Raw genomic sequence first — 22,075 nt, 5'->3', positions numbered from 1 at the left:
AAAAGTGCCCCTTGTGCTCAAAACAATCTATTTGAACATATTTCCTGTGTTTATTCTTGCAGGACAGTTTGTAACACATTATAAATAGTTATCTTTTTTTTTATTCCATCATTATGAGATACGATAATGTTTATTTGATGTGCAGAGGAGTAATTTTAAAATTAAAGAAAATTCTATATTTCTGATGGTGGACCTCATATAAATTCACAAAATGTGTGGTCAATAATTTTAAGAATTGTTTCTGAATTTAAGAAATTGTTTCACAATTTCTCCCACTCGCATTGTTATATCAGATAAGAAAGCACTTTCACATTCGTTCTCTCATTTGCTCCATCATAAAATTCTCTGAGATGGATAAGACAAATAATTACCCCTCTATTACTTAGAAACTGCAGCTCAGATAATTGAAATAAATTTCAAAAGGTCATTTACATAGTACAACCTAGATGTAATCCTTGCTGTAAAATTTGTTCTGTTGTAAAAAAATTTGCACTACAGCAATTTATTTGCACTTCGTTATAGTATAGCTTCATTAGTGAATTACTGTCAATTAAGACAATGGGAGATTATTAACATTTGGGCAAGAGCAATACTTTCTAAAAACCTAAGAAGTTAATTGAACAATAAGAGTGACTATTGTCAGATTTGTTTTACGTGGAAAATTCTGAAAATCTTTAAATTGTTTATTCCACATCTTAGGCTTTAATTTTTTTATTCAGTTTTAGGAACTGTGAAATAAGAGCATTTTAAAAAAATTTTTAAAAAATCTTATGTCTCATGCCTAAGTCTGATATATCTATATCCTAAGGTTACCAAATAGACAGATTTATTCCTTAAAGTACCAACATTTGCCCTCAGAGATACAAATAGCCAATAGCAAAATATGAAGCAATACACTGGAAATTTAAAGAATTTTATTTTTGATTTATGTTTGTTTACTAACATATTCTCTAAATACAAAATAGTTACACATGTAGAGTCATCTTTAAAGCTGGATATAAATAAGATAATGGTAGATTCATAGGCTGGAAAGGGCAAACTTTGGCACATTATGTGATAAAGAATATGAAGGTAGGATACTAGATAATTGTCACACTCTTATTTAACACAGAGTAGTTAATATGTGTATACTGTGTAGATATTTAAAATTTTTGAATTTTATTTTGGAGATTATATTAAATCACTGCAATCGGCAACATTTATTAAGAACCTAATAAGGCTTTTTTGTGTATAAAATGAGTTAGACAAAGTCTCTGATCTCTGAAGTGACAACACTGATGTGTTTAGCTATGAAAGGCAAATAACAGGCATTCATGGTGTGAACTTTGGAAATACTGACACAAGAGACAAACATTTGGGTTGAACAGGCACATTGATGTCAAGTTTCTATGAATTAGTTTCTTCGTTGTGGAAGCAACTCAAGTCAATCTATAAGAATATATTAAGGGTCCCATGCTGTATTGAGAAAACTTCCAAACATACTACAATTATGGTATTACTAGATATTAGAACTCAAGCTATGCTATTGTTTTCATTGGATCAATACCCTTTGTTCTTGCTCTCTCATTACCTTGGTATTTCAACATTTAAGTAATCAATCAACCCATTACTTTTGGAGTATCTGCCAGGTGCCAGGCATAGTGCTAGGTTTGGTGGATGGCAAATAGACCTGCCATCAAGGAGTTTGCATTTTTTGAGATAGATATTTATAGTATAATATGAAAAATGCACAAATTGTGAGTAATATTTTCCTTTTTCTGAAGCTGCCCTTATTTGTCTTCTTTAAGTAAATAAAATTCCACCTCAGGAATGCTTCACCCTCTCCCCCATTTCTTCTCTTCTTGTCTCTGCCTTGGCTTGTCCTCTTTATCTCTTACCCAGATTACAGAATTGTTTCTTAACTGGTCTTTCTGCGTGACCTCTATCTAGTGTACACTTTCTTAGTTGATATCGTTCTAAAGAAAAATTCCAAACAAATGGCTGTCTTAAACCCATGGTGTAATTTTTCAGGTTCTTATCCTGTCATATCAGGCCTTTTAAAATTTTGCCCCTCCCTTTTTAGTGCATCCTAAATATAGGCCATCAGTGAACTAGTCTTCTTTTCCTAAACAAATAAATAATCCATGTACTCTCACATTCCGAATATTTGCCAGTGGTGTCCTGTCCACCTGAGAGGACCTTCCAAACCCCCCGACTCCTTTTATTTCTTTCTGATAAAACCCTCGTCAACCTTCAAAACACGTGTTAAATGGTTTATGCAGCCTTTTTTTGCCTTTGAGGAACAGACATTTTAAGGGTTATAATATTATATTTTAATTGTCATTTACATGTTTTCTTTCCCTCTATCGAATAAGATTTCCTTCAAAGTGGACACTCATTCAGCTTTTTACCTCTCACATAACCCAGCATCTGGCTGTTAGTAAGTGCTCCATAACTGTTGAATTGGTGAATGAAAAATATATAATATGGGTCTCTTTATTAAAGCAAAGTGTATCACTGCCTTTCTGAAGGCCTTCATCCTTTGCTCCCCTAAGAGCTATTCTTTTGGTTCTCTCCTATCAAAGAGGTAGGTATGATCTACCTCTAAAGAGAATTCATGTCACGAGATTATTTTTTTTAATTTCATTCATATTCGAACTTTAAATGCAATGTTCCAAGTGGCACAGGCTTTACACTAGCATGAGTAGTTAAGGAAATGGAAATCTGAGTGCTGGTTGACCACTCTAAACCTTTAGACACATTCTGGCTCAAGGATCCTTTAAAGGAGCTCAGGTTACAGTTGATTTTTAAATTACCTATTTAAAGAAAGAAAAGAATACCATTCTAGCGTGTCCCCCACCCTGCCCCCCGAGTGTCAATTCTCTGTCTCCTTTGTTGGGTTCCTCATCTATTAGGCTTTGATTTTCTTTGATGAATTATATCTATTGATATAGTTGCAACCTCATGTAAAAACAGATGCAATCATAAATATTTTATGGTCTTAATCTTTGAATGTGTAAGGGTGAGATGCTTATATCCCAATTCAGATGCATCTTGAATTGATTAGACGTTTTCTTCCTTGTGGGAAGAAGGGAATGAGTATGAACTTTAATTTAAAAAGTTATTTTAATTCCGCATCTAGTAGGGTTCTTGTAAGTGATCTTGCCTTCAATCTCCTTCCTGCAAACCACCCCATCGCACACAAAGTCTGTAACTATGTTTATAGACTTTCTCTAAAATACAAGTATGTTCACATAATTCTTACTTTAAAGTGTCTGATGCCATCTTTTGCCTTTAAAATATATCTTGAACCCTTTAACTTCAGGTACACGGTTTTATATATGTTGACCCCAGCCTGCCTAGAATCCCTCCCCCACCACCAATCTCCTGTACTTATCTTAAAACCCAACTCTGATGTCACATCCTGTCTTTAGCTCAGCTCTCAGGATTGCTCCCTGCCTCTCTGGGAAGAATTCATTGTTTCTATATTTGTGATTCATTAGCGCCTTATTCATCCTTGCTCTGTGGGGGAATAAAATGTAGAGGGTAAGAGCTAGTGTTTCAAAAGCAGACCTTTGGCTGATTCCACATAGTAAAGAGCTCTCTGTATGTCACAGCTCCATCATTTATAAATGAGGGAAAATGATATTACTCCAGAGGAATTATTTTGAGGATTTTTGAAATAATGAATAGAAAATACTTAATGCATGCCTGGCACACAGTAAGGACTCAACTATTAGTAGGAAAAACAAATGTGTACTTACATTTTATTTTAATTCACTTATATATCTTCCTCCTCTACTAAAATGAGATGGCCAGAATTCCATTTCTGTCTTCATTGTACACAAAGCATCCAACAGCTCTTGGCATGTAATATTGGTCTATGTGGTTATCGATAATATATGTGAAAGGTGACATATTGATCAGAACAATTATTTGAAGAATTATTGCAAGAAGACCATTTAAATAAGTTTTAAATACCCATATCAATGCTGCAGTAGACACTCAAATATTTTAAGAGGGGTTTGCTCAGAGTAAAGGAAAATGAAAGCTACTGTGTGAACCATAGTTTAAAATAACAACTCTAAAAATGTCAGATATTATATCTCTTCAGTGGGCAAATTACTCCTAGAGCCAATTTAGAAATAAAAACAATGAAAGTACTTACAAAATCTCCCTTAGGTTCAAACCCTGCCGGTAGAACTAGTATATGTGGAAACTTTCCTCTACAATTCCAGAGTACCTAGTAATAAGAATAGTGATCACCATGCACAGGCATATCACTGTCTATTAGAAATAAGCCATCTTTGTATTTACTGTTTAATACAGCTGAAATATCTCACACAAAAAGAAGTTAATTATAATGTTCTACTCCATTCCACAATATTTTCAAGAGCACAACTCAAATTTAAATAGAGATGAAGAATCTAATGATTATCAGTTTTTTTTCCTTAAGGACCACTTTTAGTGTGGGATGTGGGTATGCATAGAGGGATGTGTATGCTTATTTTTCAAAAACAACTTTATTGAGATATAATTTACATACCATAAAATTTACCTATTTAAAATATACAATTTATTGTGGGGTTTTTTTGACATTCATAGTGTTGTGCAACCTTTACCACTAATTCCAGAACATTTTCATCAACCCAAAAGTTAACCCTATATCCATAAGCAGTCATTTCCCATTCCTGCCTGCCTCCACCACCTCCAGCCCTAGGCAGCCACTAATATTTTTTCTGTCTCTATAGATTTACCTATCATGGACTTTTCTTATAAAAGATATTAAACTATTCATGGTCTTTCATGATTGATCTCTTTTATTTAGACTAATATTTTGAAGGTTCATCCATGTTGTAATATATGTCATTACTTCATTCTTTTTTATTGCCAAATAAATTATATGGATATACCACATTTTGTTTCTCTATGTTAGTTAATGGACATTTGAGTTTCAAGTTTCAGTTATTATCAATAAAGTGCCTATGGACATTCATGTTCCAATTTTTGAATGAACTTAGGTTTTCATTTCTCTTGGGCATAAATCCTGGAGTGAAATTGCTGGATCTATGGTAACTCCATGTTTAACATTTTGAGAAGCTGTTAATGATTTTTCAAAGTCGCTGTACTACTATACATTTTCACTAGCAAAATATGAGGGTTCCCATTTCTCTTTATACTCACCAACATTTATTTGAGTGTGTGTGTGTGTGTATGTGTGTATGTGTGTGTGCACGTGCGTGCACTTTAAATATTATAGTCATCCTAGTGGGTGTGAAGTGGTATCTCATTGTGGTTTCGATTTTCATTTCCCCAATAGCTGATAATGTTGATCATCTTCCCATATGCTTGTTGACCATTTGTATATTTCCTTGGAAAAAATGTCCACTCAATTTTTTGCTCACTTTTTAATGGGATTATTTTCTTATTATTGAGGTGTAAGGATTCTGTATTCTGTATACAGATATTCTAGATGCAAGTCTCTTATAAGATTTATAATTTGCAGACATTTTCTCCCATTCACTGGGTTGTCTTTTCACTTTTTGATGGTATTTTTCTACATGTTTATTTGTAAAACAAAAGCCAAAGAAATTATTCTAAAAGCTAGATTTTAAGGTTAGTGTTTATTTTCATGATTCATTTGAAAGTTCTTATTTTTGTATTATCCTTCTTGGCAATGCTTCATTTTTGGAATAAAAACTATAAAATCTTGAAGAATAAAGTTTTTCATTTTATTGTTTTCCTGTGCTGTATGATAAGATGCTCCATGACAAATGAATTCAATTTCTAGGATAAAATATATTTACTCTGAGAAATGTCATTTGCTTTTTTTCTTACTATGAGGTTATAATATTAAAGGCCATGTGAAGTTCTATATTAAAAGTAACATGTGTCTAGTACAGCATTTCCAAGATCTATTTTATTTTTTCCCTAAAAAAATTATTAATACTAGGTTCTGCAATATATACTTTAGAAACATCATTTTAATTTCTTCTCCGAACTGGTTTTACCTGGTTATCAGCATTCTGACATTTGTCCTTTTTTTAAAAAAAGCGATGATCATCATTTTTATTTAAGATCCATATATATGACAATAAAGTAAACTGAGACATTCACAAGTTATTTCTATCATGTTCATTTATTTCATAAGGTTGAATTTGACATATATATCATATACATAATAGGAGTCAAACTAACGACATAAATTGTTCCTCTATGTACTAATAATGTTAGTTAAAATGTTATGATTTTGTTTTGGAGCTAATCCAAAGTCAGTAATGTATGCAGATCTGTTTCTCTTCCCTTTGCAAGGCCTTTTCTGGTATATATTTGCTGTTGCCTCTCTTTATTGCTACAGGGTTGGGGGAGGAAGGGAGAAAGAGAGAGAATATGTTTGTAATGTTTGTATTTATACATGTCTACTCAAATAGAACTCAATGTTGACATTTTTCATGGCTTCAGGATGTTGGGCAGAGGCTTATCTTTCCCTCATGGTCACTTTGTGTCAGATGATCATTGCTTTTCTCCAGAATCTTATACTCCTTCCAGGCAAGAGGAATTGAGTGGGGAGAGGAGGAAGCAGAAAAGCAAAAGAGACAAGCTACCCAAGTATTTTCCCTTTTAAAGAGTTTTATTAGAAGCTTCGCACAGTGACTTCTGCTTACATCTTTCTTATTGGCCAAGGCTATGTCCATGACTTCTTGTTCTGTAAGGGAGGGGAGGTCAGGAAACGTAGTTTCTAGGCTGGGTATATTGCTATCTCTATGAAAATTAGGGTTCTGTGAAAGAGGAAGAAGAGTAAGATGTATATGATATGAGTGGCTAGCAGTCTTTGGCCACATGAGGCAAAGGATAACAGGTAGAAAATTCTGAGTTCGAGCAAAGGGGCAAAGCATTTTTACTACTCGTGTACTCTTGCTTGCATCTCTGAGTCGAAAGCATCTTAGGATTTCTGCATTTCCATCAAGAGATGCCATAGAATTTAAAAACTTAAATAATAGACATTTTATTTATTATAATTTGACCAACATATATTTTACAAGATGCTTTTTTTTTAATTGCAAGAGAACTCTAGACAAAATGAAATTGAGGACCAGGAAGTATTTTTACAACTATAGAAATTTGAATCAATTCTTCCTTATTTAAAGTTCTAACTAGTTGCCTTCCCTTAATTAATTTTCTTCTGGGAAAATCAGTCACTCATTAAACAAATATTTATTGAGTCTCTTAACTAGAGCCAAGTACAGTGCACATTGCAAATAAGACCATTAAGGGTTCTTTTATCCTGAAACTCTTCTCTAGAATGGGAAACAGATAATAAGAAGGTAATGAAATAAATAAACGAGATCTTTTCAGATTACAGTAAGTTCTGGAAGCAGATGGTCACGCCAAAAGGTAATGGGGGAAAGATGAAGGTAAGGCTGGCCTCTCATTTATTCCCTAACCCCAGGTCTTAGTACCTAGTACCAGGTAGGCACTCGGTATATATTTGTTGCTACTGGATGAATGGATAGTTGGTCAGGTAGGTAGATGGATGGATGAATGGATGGATGATTTGTCAGTCACAGAAAGTGTATCTGAGAAGGTGTTATCTGAAATGACATCTGAAGTATGAGAATGAGCTAACAGTGTTAGGAAAGGGAAAAATTTCTTCCAGACAGGATAAACAGTATCAAAGTCTTATAGGTTATAGCAAAGAGTTCAAATTCAATTCTAAAATAAATGAGAAGCCATTGAGTGGTCTTACATTGATTATCTTACCTTATTTTCATAAAAATTGTGTGACATTGGTAATATTATTATCTTTATTTTACAAATGAGGAAACTGAACCTAGAAATGACAGAGTAACTTAACCAGATTCCTGGAGCTAGTAGGAGTGAAATTGGAATTTGATTTCAAGAAATTTTACTCTGGAGTCTATCATTAACTACAATACAGTGTTATAAAAAGACTCAGTAAATATAATATGTATAGTAACTTGCATAACAAGATTGTTCAGTGAAGAAGACAGAGGATGGAAATTAGATCTCTGCCAATTTAATGAATTTAATTTTTAAACAGTTTTTAAACCATGGCTGATGTATTGATGTATGAATTAGTCGACTTTGTCTTTTGAAATTAAAATTATCTTTGTATAAGTTATAAACTGCATTATTCTAAAGAGTTTAGTCTTAATGAACTCTTTGACTATATGGAATTTGCAAAAAAATAAGTTTTCTTCAAGTTTAGAATAATAATAGCTTGAAAGAGGAAAAACATCACAAACTCAAGCTGGGCAGTCCAGTTTGGCTATGCTTTTAAAGTTGTGACTAGACATTGTGTAATTTATTGATTTTGAAGAATTGAATTGGCTGTCTTCTAAGGATACTATCTTAGGCATTTTGTACACACCCTGCAGGCAGAAGCAGTATTAGAGCAGTCATTTCCCCGTGATCTCTTTCAAAAAAGCAGAAATGAAGGCTAACCAGAGAATCATCCTAATACTGTTGGTGAAACATTGTATATTCCAAGGCATGGTTGGAAGCAATGGAAATGTGTTTAATAGAAAAAATTTTTAATTGTATACTTCCTTAGTGTGCCCCTCCTCCCCTTGAAGAAATTCCGAGAGTTTTCAATTTAGATACATAATCAAATAAGCAAGAATCCAATTCACTATATATTATTGATTTAAATTGACGACATCAGTGGTTAATTGACACATCAAGCAAACTTCCTCTTCTGCAACTCAGAATGATGTTTTTAAAAGCCATTGCTAAGTAGTTATTTGTCTATTACGTTTCTTTTCTCCAGATTCACTTTTTAAGTTCCTTATGTTTTGCCTTTGTTAGAGGCTCTGGCCCATAGTAGTTGATTTAAAAAAAAAAAATAAAGGACAAAAGTAAATAAGTCCTTCAGCTCTAATACTTGAGGTAAGAAAAGAGACAGAGAAGAACGTGATAATCCTTTTTGCACCTGCCATTCTACCTACTTCAGTTAATAAAATACAAACAATTTTGATCATATTATAGTCTTCCTTTTTCTTCCACTTTCTTTTTTCCTTGCCACATCATTTTATGTTCATTTAAATTTTCCCCTTAATCCCTAGAGACCCACATAATATGTCTCAAAATGGAATAAATTTCCAAGAAACATTTTTTATCCTGCAAAAGAACATTAGCTATAGTATAAACAAACCCATGAAATTACTTTCAATATATCAAATGGGTTTAAAGCCATGAAGGAGAATTGAGGGGCTAGATGAAATTTGAGCCATGGATACACTTTACCTTGAACTTGGGCTAAGAGAATCTCTCTAGGCCTTTTAATAAATTATTTCTAGCAAACTTTAAGAAGCTGAGGACAAAATGCACATGTTTTGTTAAAATTTACTAATTGTAGAAAGTGGAACAAAAGTAATTTTGATAATACCAAGTTCAGAGGAAAGATGAAAACCAAGGGACATGTAATGGGGCTGGCACATGTTGTTCTCTGCCACTTATCCAGTCTGTCTTTTTCTCAACAATCCCCTACCCCCTATCCCTGAAGTGAAGATGTCTGGGGAGGAGGAAGTAGCATAGAAAATGTTTGGAAGTTTATTATTTTGCCGAAGTTTTTTTTGCATAGATGAAAAACGTAGCTAAGTATTGAGTAAAATAAGACTCTAAAATTTTTACATAAAGTATTTTTAGAAAAATGTAACCTTCATATTAAATGGACATTTTATAAAAATGAAATCAGTATTTTATGTCATGACTTAAGATGAGTTCAATTTGTCATGAATATTATTGTGATTTATTCTGAAAAGTCACAGTATTGATTTTTAAGACCATCTCTAAAAAAGATGATTTAAGTAGAGAATTTTCAATAACTTGTATATGTAACAGCTTAAAAACTAAGTAGTAATATATGTATATTTTTATAGATCTATAAATGTATACTATTTCCCATTTTCAGCACACATTATTAAATTTAATGCTACAATTTAAGAAATTTTATGTTGTTTACACCACATGTAATAATGCAAATATATGATTAATAAAAAGAAAAAAAAAACTATCCAAATGCAAGACCTCATGAATCTTGTGTTTAAAACTTTTGCCACAACTGAGGCTATGTCTGGATTTCATTTTTATTTCTGGGATTTCCAAATTTTTCTCCTAAGAAAAGATCAGTTTTGTAGATAAGTCTCATGAAGTTACCATGGTGAGTATGATTGAATTTTAATAATTTTCTAGGGAAAATAGCATTAAATGAGGTTTTCCATGAGGCAGTATATAAAAGGAATCTGAATAGATAGCAAAACAGAAATATTTGCATGATCCAGTTTAAAAACAACAGACGAAAATCTAGAAATTATAAATAGCACCTTTTAAAAATTGATTTCTACTCAATTATCCAAATTATCCAAAAGGTAGTTTAACAAATATAAAATATGAATTTATAGTCACATTCCATGCTGTTCAGAGATTTGAGTTTCACCTGAAGTAAAGTTATAGGATTAATAAATTAAAGCAATAATGCCTTATTTGATATTTCACAAGAAAATTGCTTTTTTTTTTTTGCTGCTCAAAACTTTTATTTTTTTACTGAAATAACACTGGTTAATAACATTATATAAATGTTCAGGGTACAACATTATGATTTGATATCTATATACTCATGCGTGCTCACTACTGTCTAGTTTCCTTCTGTACCATATATTTGACCCCCTTTATCCAGTTTGGCTTCCCCCGCAACCCCTCTTCCCCTCTGGTAACTACCATTCTATTGTCTGTATCTATGAGTTTGTTTTTGTTTGGTTTGGTTAGTTTGTTAATTTTATTGTTTTATATTCCATGTGAATGAAATCATGGTTTTTGTCTCTTTCTGACTTATTTCACTGAGCATAATCCCTTCAAGATCCACCCATGTTGGTATAAATGGCAATATTTCATCTTTTTTATGTCTGAGTAAGTAGTTTATTGTGTGTGTGTGTGTGTGTGTGTGTGTGTGTGTATAAAATACATATATTTTTATAAATCTTTCAAACCTTTGTTATGTGACTCTCAGTCTTTTGCTATTCTGTATGCTTCAGGAAGATTACGCCATCCCAATTCTCGTTTTTTGCATGCCTCTCTTCACCACAGGAACCTAGTATTGTTAAAATTTGGATTTTTCAATTGTTATGCAGAAAACAAATCTGAATCTGATTCAGTGGACTCAGTAGACTGCATGGCCATGTGCATGTGTTACATGTTACTGTGAGTAATGTACATGAAGTTTTGCTTTACTTATAAATTTGATCGAATTTTATAAATTGTACATTGGCATGGTCAAAGAATGGGTTTCTCTCATTCTAGTTCAATAGAAAGTTACCATATATATCATCAGAATTATTCTTTTCTTAAATAATTATAATTCAATAATTTTCTTAAATAATTACAATTCAACGATATTGAAATATTCTGTAATTATTAATAGTGATAAAATAATAGCTAACAGTTAATGAGTCCATACTATGTATTAAGTACTATACTAAGCCTTTATATAATGACTCATCTATCACACCCACATGAGTTAGATGCTATTATTATCTAAATCCTAGAAATATGGAAACTAAAGCACAGAGACATTAAATAAATTATCCAAGATCATGTATCTATTCAGATTGAATATCATGTCAGAGATGAGATTTAAACCAGCTAGTCTGGCCTCTAGAGCCCACATGCTTAACCAGTATGCTACACTTTATTAATGATTTAGAAGGTCCTTCAAAATCCTATGGTGCCTCTGGGTTGGAATCAACACTTGTATGTTTACATAGAGCACAGAACTAGATAGTAGTGGATATCCGATAAATGTTTGTTGAAAGAATGTATGAATGAATAGTGAGTGGGTGAATGAAGGAATGAATAATGTGTGCTAGTGAGATGTACTAATAAAGAATTTAGCATAAGTAAACATCTGACATATAATATTCTATACATTTTGAGGTAGTCCCATAGCCAACATTTCAAAATATGATTAATTTATTATATTTACATAGGATTTTCAGAGAAATTAATTTTTCTCCTATTCCAAAATTATTTTAAAGTTGGTAGAGACTAGAGAGTAGAAAATAAATTTTTGAGAAATAAATTCATCACCTTAACTACCATGAATTCCATGAAGACAAATCAAATCTCATGTCTTTTTCTTTTTTCTTAATAACCTACTTCAGTGCCCAGGACCTGACACTTGGTTTAGATTCAATAATTTTTTATTTTAAAAAGTAGTACAGTAGGAAAAAAGTGTATGATTTATAGCCAGCAGACCTAAATTTTAATCCATGTTTAACTACTGGCTAGTTATGTTACAGTTTCACCTCTTTTAACTCATTTCCATATCCATAAAATAAGGATCACAAGCCTCTTTTTTCTAATAATGATGAAAGAAAATAATGCGTAAGCAAAGCATTTAGAAAACTGTAAAAACAATTTTCTCAAAATATGCTCCATAGAAACTATTCATCTCTTTTGAAACAAAAATATTTTTTGATCAAATAATTTTGGAATTATTTAATTGAATTGAGTTCCTTTGCCTTAAGATTTCCCCACACTTTAACAATGCTAATATGTGGAACTATCCAAGGAGTAATTATATTATGCAGAATTTCACAAGTTTATTTTACTTTATTGCCATAAACTACCTTATAAGGTACTTCTTTCTAAAATATCTTGCAGTGTGTTTAAGCGCAAGACTGATGTGATTGCATTTTTATTACTAGTACTGAAAATGCAAATTAGCAATTTAAGTACAAAAAGTCTATGTAATCAAGATAGTCAAGATATATTAAGTAAAAATAATGGAAGCTTTGTAGCATCAGTGGCCACGTATATGTTTGGATGATGATCGTCATTCTGATAACAGGGACAGAAACAGAATTATGGAAACATTCTAAATCAGAATGCGGGAACATCATTATCAGAAATAGATGCAGAACTTGCAGTAGAGAGACTGGGATATCAAACTCGAGAATATTTGGATTTTTCTTTTTTTAAAGTCTTCTCATTTCCCGATGCTTACGAAATTTATACTACCTGGCTTGGAACTCTAAGAGTCAGGATGAGGGATTTATTCTCTGCGAAATGGATGGAATTTAGGTAGTTATCACCAACTACAAAAGGAAAAAGTATCTTCTAATTTCAGTCTTTCAGTGCTTTACTATTTTCAGACTCAGTGCTTTCTAAGAAAGGGGAAGGTCAATTCTAAAGCATCTTTTTTTCCCGCTAATTTGTCTGATTCAAGATGGGAAGAATGGGTGAAATCTAAATTTTTTTCTGGAAATGCTAAAAAGATATTTAGATCCTGGGAAAGATCCTTGAGGCATGAAAGGCTGAGACTCGTAAGCTGAAAGACACTCACTTCCCTTCCCAAGAGTAAAGGGCAAGAGGTGGTTTGTTTGCTAATGAACAAACAAACAAAAACAAATTTGTAACACTTTGGGAGATCGCTAACAAATATTTTTGTGGCTTTCTTGCAGTATTCTGTATAATGTAACCTTATCCTGTTTCCCCAGGAAATTTTCAATAACATTTCAACACTTGATAATGTCTTGTAGAGTGGGTTGGATTTGGGATGTGGGTGATGTGCTGAAGGGGTGGTGGTGAAGTTAGGCTGTGGGTAAGAAGTGAGGCTGCTGACTAAATCTGGGTTCCCTAAATGAGGTCCAAGGAGTCTCCCAGTTTGTACATTTAATTACAAAGGAAGATCAGTCTTTTTCAGTACCATTTATATTAGGCCTTTCTAGGCCCCAAACCCCTGTGTGGAACAATGAGTGGGAGGATTGGGTGACAATATGTGGGAGCCTCAGGGATTTTGTTAACACTTTTGGCCTAAGGCCCAAGCCAAATGCAGACTTTCAGTGTCTCTTTTCTGCAGAGTACAGTGTAGTCTTGACCTTCCTGCTCCTTGGATAACAAGAGGCAAAGGAAAAAAACACCAAGGATTAAGAGCAATTTCCCTAAAAGGGCTAGGCAGGAGCTGAACTGATTTAAACTGTCCATCACAAATCTTCCCAAGCCAGGGGACTGCAATCCAGTAGTCCCTGTGGGAAGGGAAGCGAGCAGTCCAGGCCCATCTTCCCACGTGGAATTCTGGAGAGAGAAAACATAAGTAGTAAAGATATTTTTTAAAAATTACGCCAATAAAAGACTCCGAAGGGAACATTCCAAGGGCAAAGAAGAGCTTTAATTTGTATATCAAATCGAAAGTTCTATGCCTAGCATAGCAAGTAGAGTTAAAAGACAGCCCCTGCTCTTCGGCATTTTATGACTCTTGAAAAACAAAACACGCATAAAGGGACAATAAAATTGTGCTATTTGCTGTGACTAATATAAAGGTGCCATTACAGAGTGTGATACATGTTCCACAAATTCTTGTTGTAGTGAATGAAATTTATTAAGAGTTTGAGGAAAGGAGAATCCCTGGTCCATTAGCATTTCTCTAGAAAATGTACTTTGTAATTTTTAATTAGTGGGACTAATGACTGACTTTTGGACAATTTCATACCAGTGGAAGAGAATAAATACAAATATATGTACCTACGATTAAAAAGACCCAACCATTTTTAAAATATTGGCTTATGGTAACTCGGGTGTACCATTCCTGCTCCCTTCTCAGAGTCTTCACAGCTTCCATTTTCTCAGCCTGGCATGTCCATTCTCCAATATCAGTGTGTCTGGTACTCTCACTTTATGTTCTCTGCTAAAATGTTGCTTTTTTCAGAAGAGACTTCCCTGATCTACTTACGTAAATTAGCTCTGTTCCCAGCCCTTACCTGCCATTACCCACTGATTCTCCATTCTTTACTCTACTCCAAGCTTCACAGCTTTATCATCACCTGGTACATTATATGTGGGTATTTTTTTTTTTAATGTTTGATCTCCCTTAACTAGAAATGTGAGACCCAGGAGAATAGAGGTGAATCTTGGTTTGTCTCTGGTATATATAGGTTATGCCTAGAACATCGTAAGTATATAATAAATGCTTATTTAATGAATATAGGATGAAATAAGAGATCGTGTGGTAACTTTTACACATATATGTATATTATTTTATACATTTTCAAAAATGTTTTAGTAATTTTCAACAAGTGAATAGAAGAATGGTTTTTTGAGAGTAATACAATGACAAAAGTGACAGTTATACTCTCACTTTTTTTTATCTAAAAACCCCTGTTTCCTTAAGTAGATACAAAGAATAATTCTTTATGTTATATCTAGTCATGGTACTCTCACAGCTTTTATCCCTTCATGATTGGTAAATTTTTTCTTCCTAGATGCCCTTAAAAAGACATTAATTTTTATATAAACAAGCAAAACAATAGGAGAAAATAGCAAAGGGAAAATATATATAAACAAAGAAGGAAATATTTTACCTACAGAAATATACTTTCAACTATCTTCGTTTCTCATGCTATTATTAAAAATATTTCTGTTTGGATAAAACCGTTTTGTTTCCATGCTGACTTCTCTTTGCTTCTCTTGTGAACTTTTTAAATTTTGTGTTTGGCAGCAGTTTTGTTTTCCTTGGAACTCAATACTGTGTAACATACTGTTAGCTGAAGGCTGTGATGCAGAAATTTATTATTAAAAATAAAAGTGAGTGAGAGAAGAATTTATTCCATAAGGATGAAAATGATTTAGTGTCAAGGAAGTTAGGATTTTCAAAATGCTTTATATAACAGATTGTGTTTCTTTCAAGGAAGTATACTTAGTTTTCTAGGAATAAATTTAAGGGTCTTTATTTTGTCTAACCTGATTAATGTGAGCTGAGAAAGGAGGAAGGATACTGTTTTTTGTTTTGTTTTGTTTTTTCTTTAAGAATTCCTTCATCAAATGGAAAGATTTTGTTTGTCATGTGTAGAGATAACCTTAGTGACCTATATATTCCCAAACCTTCTGGTAAGTTGCTTATCAAAATGTCATTACCCAGTGGAGTAATCATAGTTAAATAGCAAAGAGAATATCTTTTATAGATGGTGAAAGACATTTTTTCTTCCTGAATTAAGCAGCCATGTACTCTTTATCAACCAAAATATATTTTAATTTCTTATTTTTTATTCATTTTTCTAGTCTCAGCCTCAATCCCCTTTTTCGTGGTTTACATTTATAACACCTTTGTATAACTAATCTTAGAATCATAAGCATTCCTCTTCCAAAAACAGTATTGTATCATGTTAATAAACTTTGTCTCTTTTCTCAGCATTGCGTAGATATCATGCTGCTATTCATTTATCTTGCAAGTTTAGTCCAGATGAATTCAATTGCGAAAAGAAAAAAAATAACTGCACAATTGCAACTTCTGTTCCTCATTGTCCATGACCCATTTCTGTCTTTTATCTAATCCCATGATAATGTCAAATGACTATTTTAGTCATCTGCAATTTAATACTAATACTACCTGTTTGATTCAAAGGATGTTTTGACTTTCTCATTGATATAACATCAACATCAATTTGTACTTAATTCTGAAATTCACTGTGCAAGCTCTCTTTACTATTTATTATAACTAACCATTTTTTTTTTTTTTTTGTCTTCATCATTAGTCAAGAGACTGGGGATAAGAAAGTGTCTAAGTACTTCCCAAAATATTTTGCCCTATGGTTCTATTTTAAGAGAAATATGTACCAGTGGCCAAGTACTTCATTTTAATTTAAATGATCTGTAATATTAAACAAGTCAGGCAGTTTATCACACTATAGATTTTTTTTAAGGAATACTGAAAATATTCTGCTTATTAGTCTTTGGTCCACGATCTGAGAACAGTACTCTTATGACAGCAAAATAAATTCTGTGTGCAAATAGGATAAAAATTCATATGCTATCATGTACTAATATAAAGCTTATCTTCATTCCCCCACACTCCACCCTACCTACCATCTGTGCCAGGTATGCTATCATTATGGAGAGATAGGGATGTGATATTCTATCCAGCCCCTACTACCACCTCTTTCTCTGCATTTAAAAGACAAATTATGTAAAACTATATCAAACCATGTATACCAACACTGAAATAATTAATGCTGAATTTTGACTCAGATTATTTAATTCAAAATAGATTTCTAATGGTAAAGCCTTTGTATGATTTCCTTAAATGCAAAGAGAAAACTATCCTATTGATTTTTATTGAATAGAGAACATTCCAGTATCTGATTTCATAGTTCATTCCTTTTTATATTATATTTCACTTATATTATATTTATATTTCATTGCTTTGAAAAAAATAATAGTTTACATTTTAAAATATTGCCACATGCTTGGTTAACTCAGACTATTAAAATATAATATGATATTGACATATAATACTAGAATATAATAGAATTCCTTTACCATAAATCTCTCTCATTCATCTCTTGTATAATTCTGGGAAATCTCTGCGATACATAAATTTTGGCCACTTTTGCTGTTTTTTATTTCAGAAGAAAAAGTCCGATTTAGACAGTGAAAGTTTGGAAGTTTATTTTATAAGTTCTGGTTTGTAAATTAACAAATTTATCTTCTGTAGTAAGTGACGACAGAAATAAGTCTACATTTTGAATGTTTTTGTTCTGATTAAAAATCATTATCTTTAAGATAGTTAATGGCAGAGGACAATGAATCCCATGCTTTTCTTATTTTAGTTCTGATCCTGGCTAAATATTACTTTCTTGACTGACACTACCTATCATTATCAAATATTTTCTCTTAAAATAGATTACAATTTGTGCTTGTAGATTTATTTACCTCTTTTTATTGTGATACTCATATACAGAATTTACCAAGTTATCCTGTTAGTTTAAACTCATTTGCAGAGAGGATGATAGTCAAAACAGACTTTTAGAAAGTATTCTCTTCAGCAGATTTAGATAAAACATAAGACAGAAGAAGCCTTCTGCTTAAAAATAATTTTTTCTCTAATTGCCTAGTGCTCAGCTTTATCATCTCTTTACAATTGCCAAGATAAGCATCTCATCTTCCTACTCTGTTAGCATCTTCCTATTATTAATGAAAAGCCTCAATAAGGCAGATGATTGAAATGTGTCAAGAATTATTTTCGATAGTTCTAGTGAACAACTAATTAAAAGTTAGTGTATTTTAAAATCAGATTATTTTATTAACTAGTATCTGTTAAATTTAATACAATCAATGTTAAATTAAGATTAATGAATATTTACTATCAGATGTACTGCTAATAAATGCAGAAATTAAAAAACAAAGCATTAAAAATATTAACTATTTTAGTATTCAATTTTAAGTGATGATTATCTGGGCTAATTTTTTCAAAATTGTATGCTTGCTAAACTATAAATCATTGCTTTAATTTCCAAAGTTTACAATAATTGACTATGTCTTATTAAAAATGAGTAATTTAAAATTACTGTTATATTTTTTATTATACCATGAGTGTTTCTCATATACATTTTTTAAAAGGCTCTGAAAGCCAAATTTTAATTGCTATATATATATATATTTTGTACTATAATTTATTGGATAGTTCTCCTTTTGTTGGATAATACAGTGATAACACATTGCAATTACTGGATTTTTACATTTTTATTTACTGAAACAAAAGGCAAGAATTTTAAAGTGTATGTAATATGTATTAAGATGTTATTTTTATATATGAAATATGTATACTGTGTATGTCTATGTATATGCTTACTTATCTCATTAAATCCTCACTAATATTCAACATTATTAATTTGCTAATTTAGTAGGTAACAGTAGTTTTTTATTATTATTTATAGTGAATTTTTTCACTTCCAATAAAATTAAGTTTTTTCCCACAAATCTACTATTGATATTTATTCTATGAATTGTCCTTATCCTTCCCCAAGTTACCTAAGGTTATGTTTCTTTCAAGTTGGTAGAGGTCATAATACACTGAAGTCATTATGTATTTACTGCAGATAATTTGCCAATGTGATATTTGTGCTGACATTTGAAGATTTTACGTAATTGGATCAATTGATCCTCTGTGCATGTTTTTTTTTTTATTAAGTTGGAAAATCTTTTTACATTCCATAGTAATTTAAATATTTATCTGGATTTTATTCTATTTCATACCAATAGTTTCATCTTTCTAAAATTTAAATCATTTTTATCTATCTAGAATTTATATTTATGTTTATTATAAGGTTCAGCTGTAATTTTTTCCAAAGAATCTATTTCTCTTCTTTCATTTGTTGAACAATCCTCAAATGTTCATTGATTTTTTAAATTAGTTTCAAGTATACAGCACATTGGTTAGACATTTACGTAGTTTATGAAACAATCCCCCTCACTGATTTTTTAACTTTATTTTTCATATTTTGTTGCTATATGTACCTGAGTTTATTTCAAAATTGTCAACTATATCTCATTCATTTATATTTTGAGTCTTAAATTATTATCTTATAATTGGGTTAATTTTTATAATGTATTTTAATAACCACCAGGGTATTGTTATCTCATCTAATATTTTCTGATTCTTTTGTTTATTCTCTCAGATAAAATTAGGTTCTTGTTTTTTCACTTTCCTTGAAAAATATGATTAGTTTTTGATTGAAATTGAATTAAACTTGTAAATTGGTTTGGGTAGAACTGAACACTTAAAAGTTTTATAGAATTCAGCCCTTTTAATCAGGAGTATTATGTGATCAGTAAAGTCTTACCATTTTCTGTATATGGTAATGAAACATTTTTTGATAATGTTCTAAGATATTTCTTGTAGCTATTATGAACAGTTTCTGTGTCATTATATCTACCAGAGTCATTTTCTGTTATATAGAAAAGCTAATAATGTATGTAAACACGTTGCATAGTCTGTCTTGTTGATGTGCTAGATTGTAGGTGGTGGGATTTCTTGAGTAGTGAGTGTGCTGGACAGCTGTGAAGTTTTATTCCTCTCAGTCCTATCTTTTATTTCCTTAATATTCTTCTAGTTAAATGTTACTTTTGATAAATAAATATCATGCTGTGTAAGCAGAGTAGCTCAGAGCTATTATAACAATGGAAATAACTTGATAATGTCTTGTAGTCTCATGAAAATATAAGAAAAACTAAATTATGACTTTGGGGCTTATTTTACATTAAATTATTTTACTTCTTAGAATACTCATTTTTGTGATATGCTCAAAACAGATTTAAAAGTTATTGAAATATTTTGGTCTTTGGTTTTTATCATTCATGATGGTAAACTAAGCTACATTAGTGAATTTCTTCAGCATATTTTTCTAACAAACTAGAAGCTTAATAATATGCAAATAAAGCTTAACATGGTTTAACATCTATCTGGGATATTCCTGACAAAGAACTGTAAAGCTGTACATTAGCAGACTCTTTTTGTCACACAGTGCTATTAAACTATCTTAAAAATTACTAGCAGTTGAAATGTTAGCTACTAAACCAGAAGTTTCTTACTTTATGCGTGTTTATTTATTGATGATAGCTATTTAATACATTTCTATTAAAACATGCATTTCAAATGCCTAATTATTCTTTAAAAGAAAAACTAAAACTATTCGCCTTGTAAAATAAGTATCATTTAATTTACCATAATTGTTGTATTATCTTACAGCTCATGGGACATTCAGAATGGGACCACAAACGAGGGCCCAGAGGATCACAGGTAAGTTTTTTTTTTCCTTTCCTTTTTTGTATTTTGTTTCTTAACACTTTGAGCCATGAGATTTCTAAAACAAAAAATAATAAATAGAGAGGAAGAGGCAAAATAATCATGCCATTTGTTTTTACTTAAGTTAACTATAATTAAAGTCTGGTTTCAAATCCCAAAGGCAGAGGCCAGTATATTTCTTCTAAGAGCTTTCTGGTATCCCAGATTGGCTGTGTTTATATGAATGTAGATTTTATATTCATCTTGTCTCTGCAGAATACATTTGATCAGCAATCCACTCTCTTGATTTTATTCACTTCCTTTGATAAGTTTTCTAATGTATTTTCTTCTTTATCTTCCTGTTTTTGGTTAAATATTTTGAAAGATAATCAGAGTAAGTCCTGAACTAATTACAGATTTTGTCTCTAAATTAACTGTCTTAGTCTTAGGGAAATAGAAAGATGAAAGGACCTATTATTTTGAAAAGAAACAAATTCTAAACCTTTCTATGTTACCAGACTGTTTTCATTGTCTTACTTTATGTCTTAGGCAAGGAGAAAAGCTTCCATGACGCATTTATGCTTTTTAATGACCTAATTAGACAATGTGGATTTGTTTTGCTTCATAATTACTTTGCCTGACAGAATAAAGTCTGAGTTTTACCCTAAAAAAATTATCTCTCCTCATAGGATATTTCGTGAAGAAATACAAAAATTTTTATCTCATAGCAGTCTATGTTTACCTGACTGTAAACATGCCAAATGAAAATTAAGTAGGTGGAACATTTTTACCTCTGCTGCTCACATTTTGTATTTGCTGCTAAAAAATATGTTTAAAAGAGAGTTGAATGTGTAATACTGTACATGAAAGTTCATTATGAAATGTGAGATTCTCCCAAGTGTTTAACAGATCTGATGTGGGCCTGTACTGCTGTCATTAAGTTTACATGGATAACTATTTAATTTAGGTCACTGGGAAAGTAAGACTAAACCAGTTAATTGTTTTTAGTTGATATTTTAATAGCTTTAGTTTTATTTTTGCCCATTATCAATTCGATTAGCAAATAATATAAACCAATCTAATTAAATTAGGATTATACAAAAGAATTTATGCCTTGCTTTCCCTAACTCTCACTTCTCTTTTTCTATTTTCTCTGACAACTCTCCCTCTGTACACATCTGTAATATTTTATATCGGAAGTTGTTGCAAGATTGGTAATGAAATGATGCAATTAATATATGGTAAATGTTTTGTGATTATAAACCAATAAAAACTGAAGATGAGCACAAGTAAGAAATTCCTGGTTTCTGATTATTGTCACCAAAGGCATTTTGATATTTAAAATATCTCAGGCAACTGGTTGAAGACATATTTCTTCAAAGTAATGTAGTGTAATAGAAAAAAATATATTGTTAAAAATATTTAGTATTTACTTCCCACATGACCTATTTGATTATAACTTATCTTCAGTTTTGGATTGGTCATTCTGTCAATAGAAAGTGAAAAAAAGTTTTAAAAGTA

The 22,075-nt window shown here is 31.6% G+C and overlaps 1 protein-coding gene across 2 annotated transcripts in view; it reads left to right on the top strand.

The window, feature by feature from the left end:
• The window catches only part of LOC105300638 (cGMP-inhibited 3',5'-cyclic phosphodiesterase A-like), a 168,283-nt gene extending 146,734 nt beyond the window's left edge, over positions 1-21,549 (top strand). Inside the window, exon 3 of one of the 2 annotated variants that reach the window (XM_023538248.1) lies at positions 20,519-21,549. Coding sequence is in view for 1 of the 2 variants with exons in the window: in XM_011372949.2 (XP_011371251.2) it covers positions 20,519-20,656 (138 nt within the window). In the remaining variant the exon portion in view is untranslated. The remainder of the gene's footprint in view (positions 1-20,518) is intronic. The other variant, XM_011372949.2, reaches the window with a different exon arrangement.
• Positions 21,550-22,075: the final 526 nt, after the last annotated feature.

This window comes from Pteropus vampyrus, unplaced genomic scaffold (genome assembly GCF_000151845.1).
Source record: "Pteropus vampyrus isolate Shadow unplaced genomic scaffold, Pvam_2.0 Scaffold216, whole genome shotgun sequence".
NCBI lineage: Eukaryota > Metazoa > Chordata > Mammalia > Chiroptera > Pteropodidae > Pteropus > Pteropus vampyrus.
The sequence above is the reverse complement of the archived record's forward strand: the minus strand, read 5'-3'. Positions and strand labels throughout refer to the sequence as shown.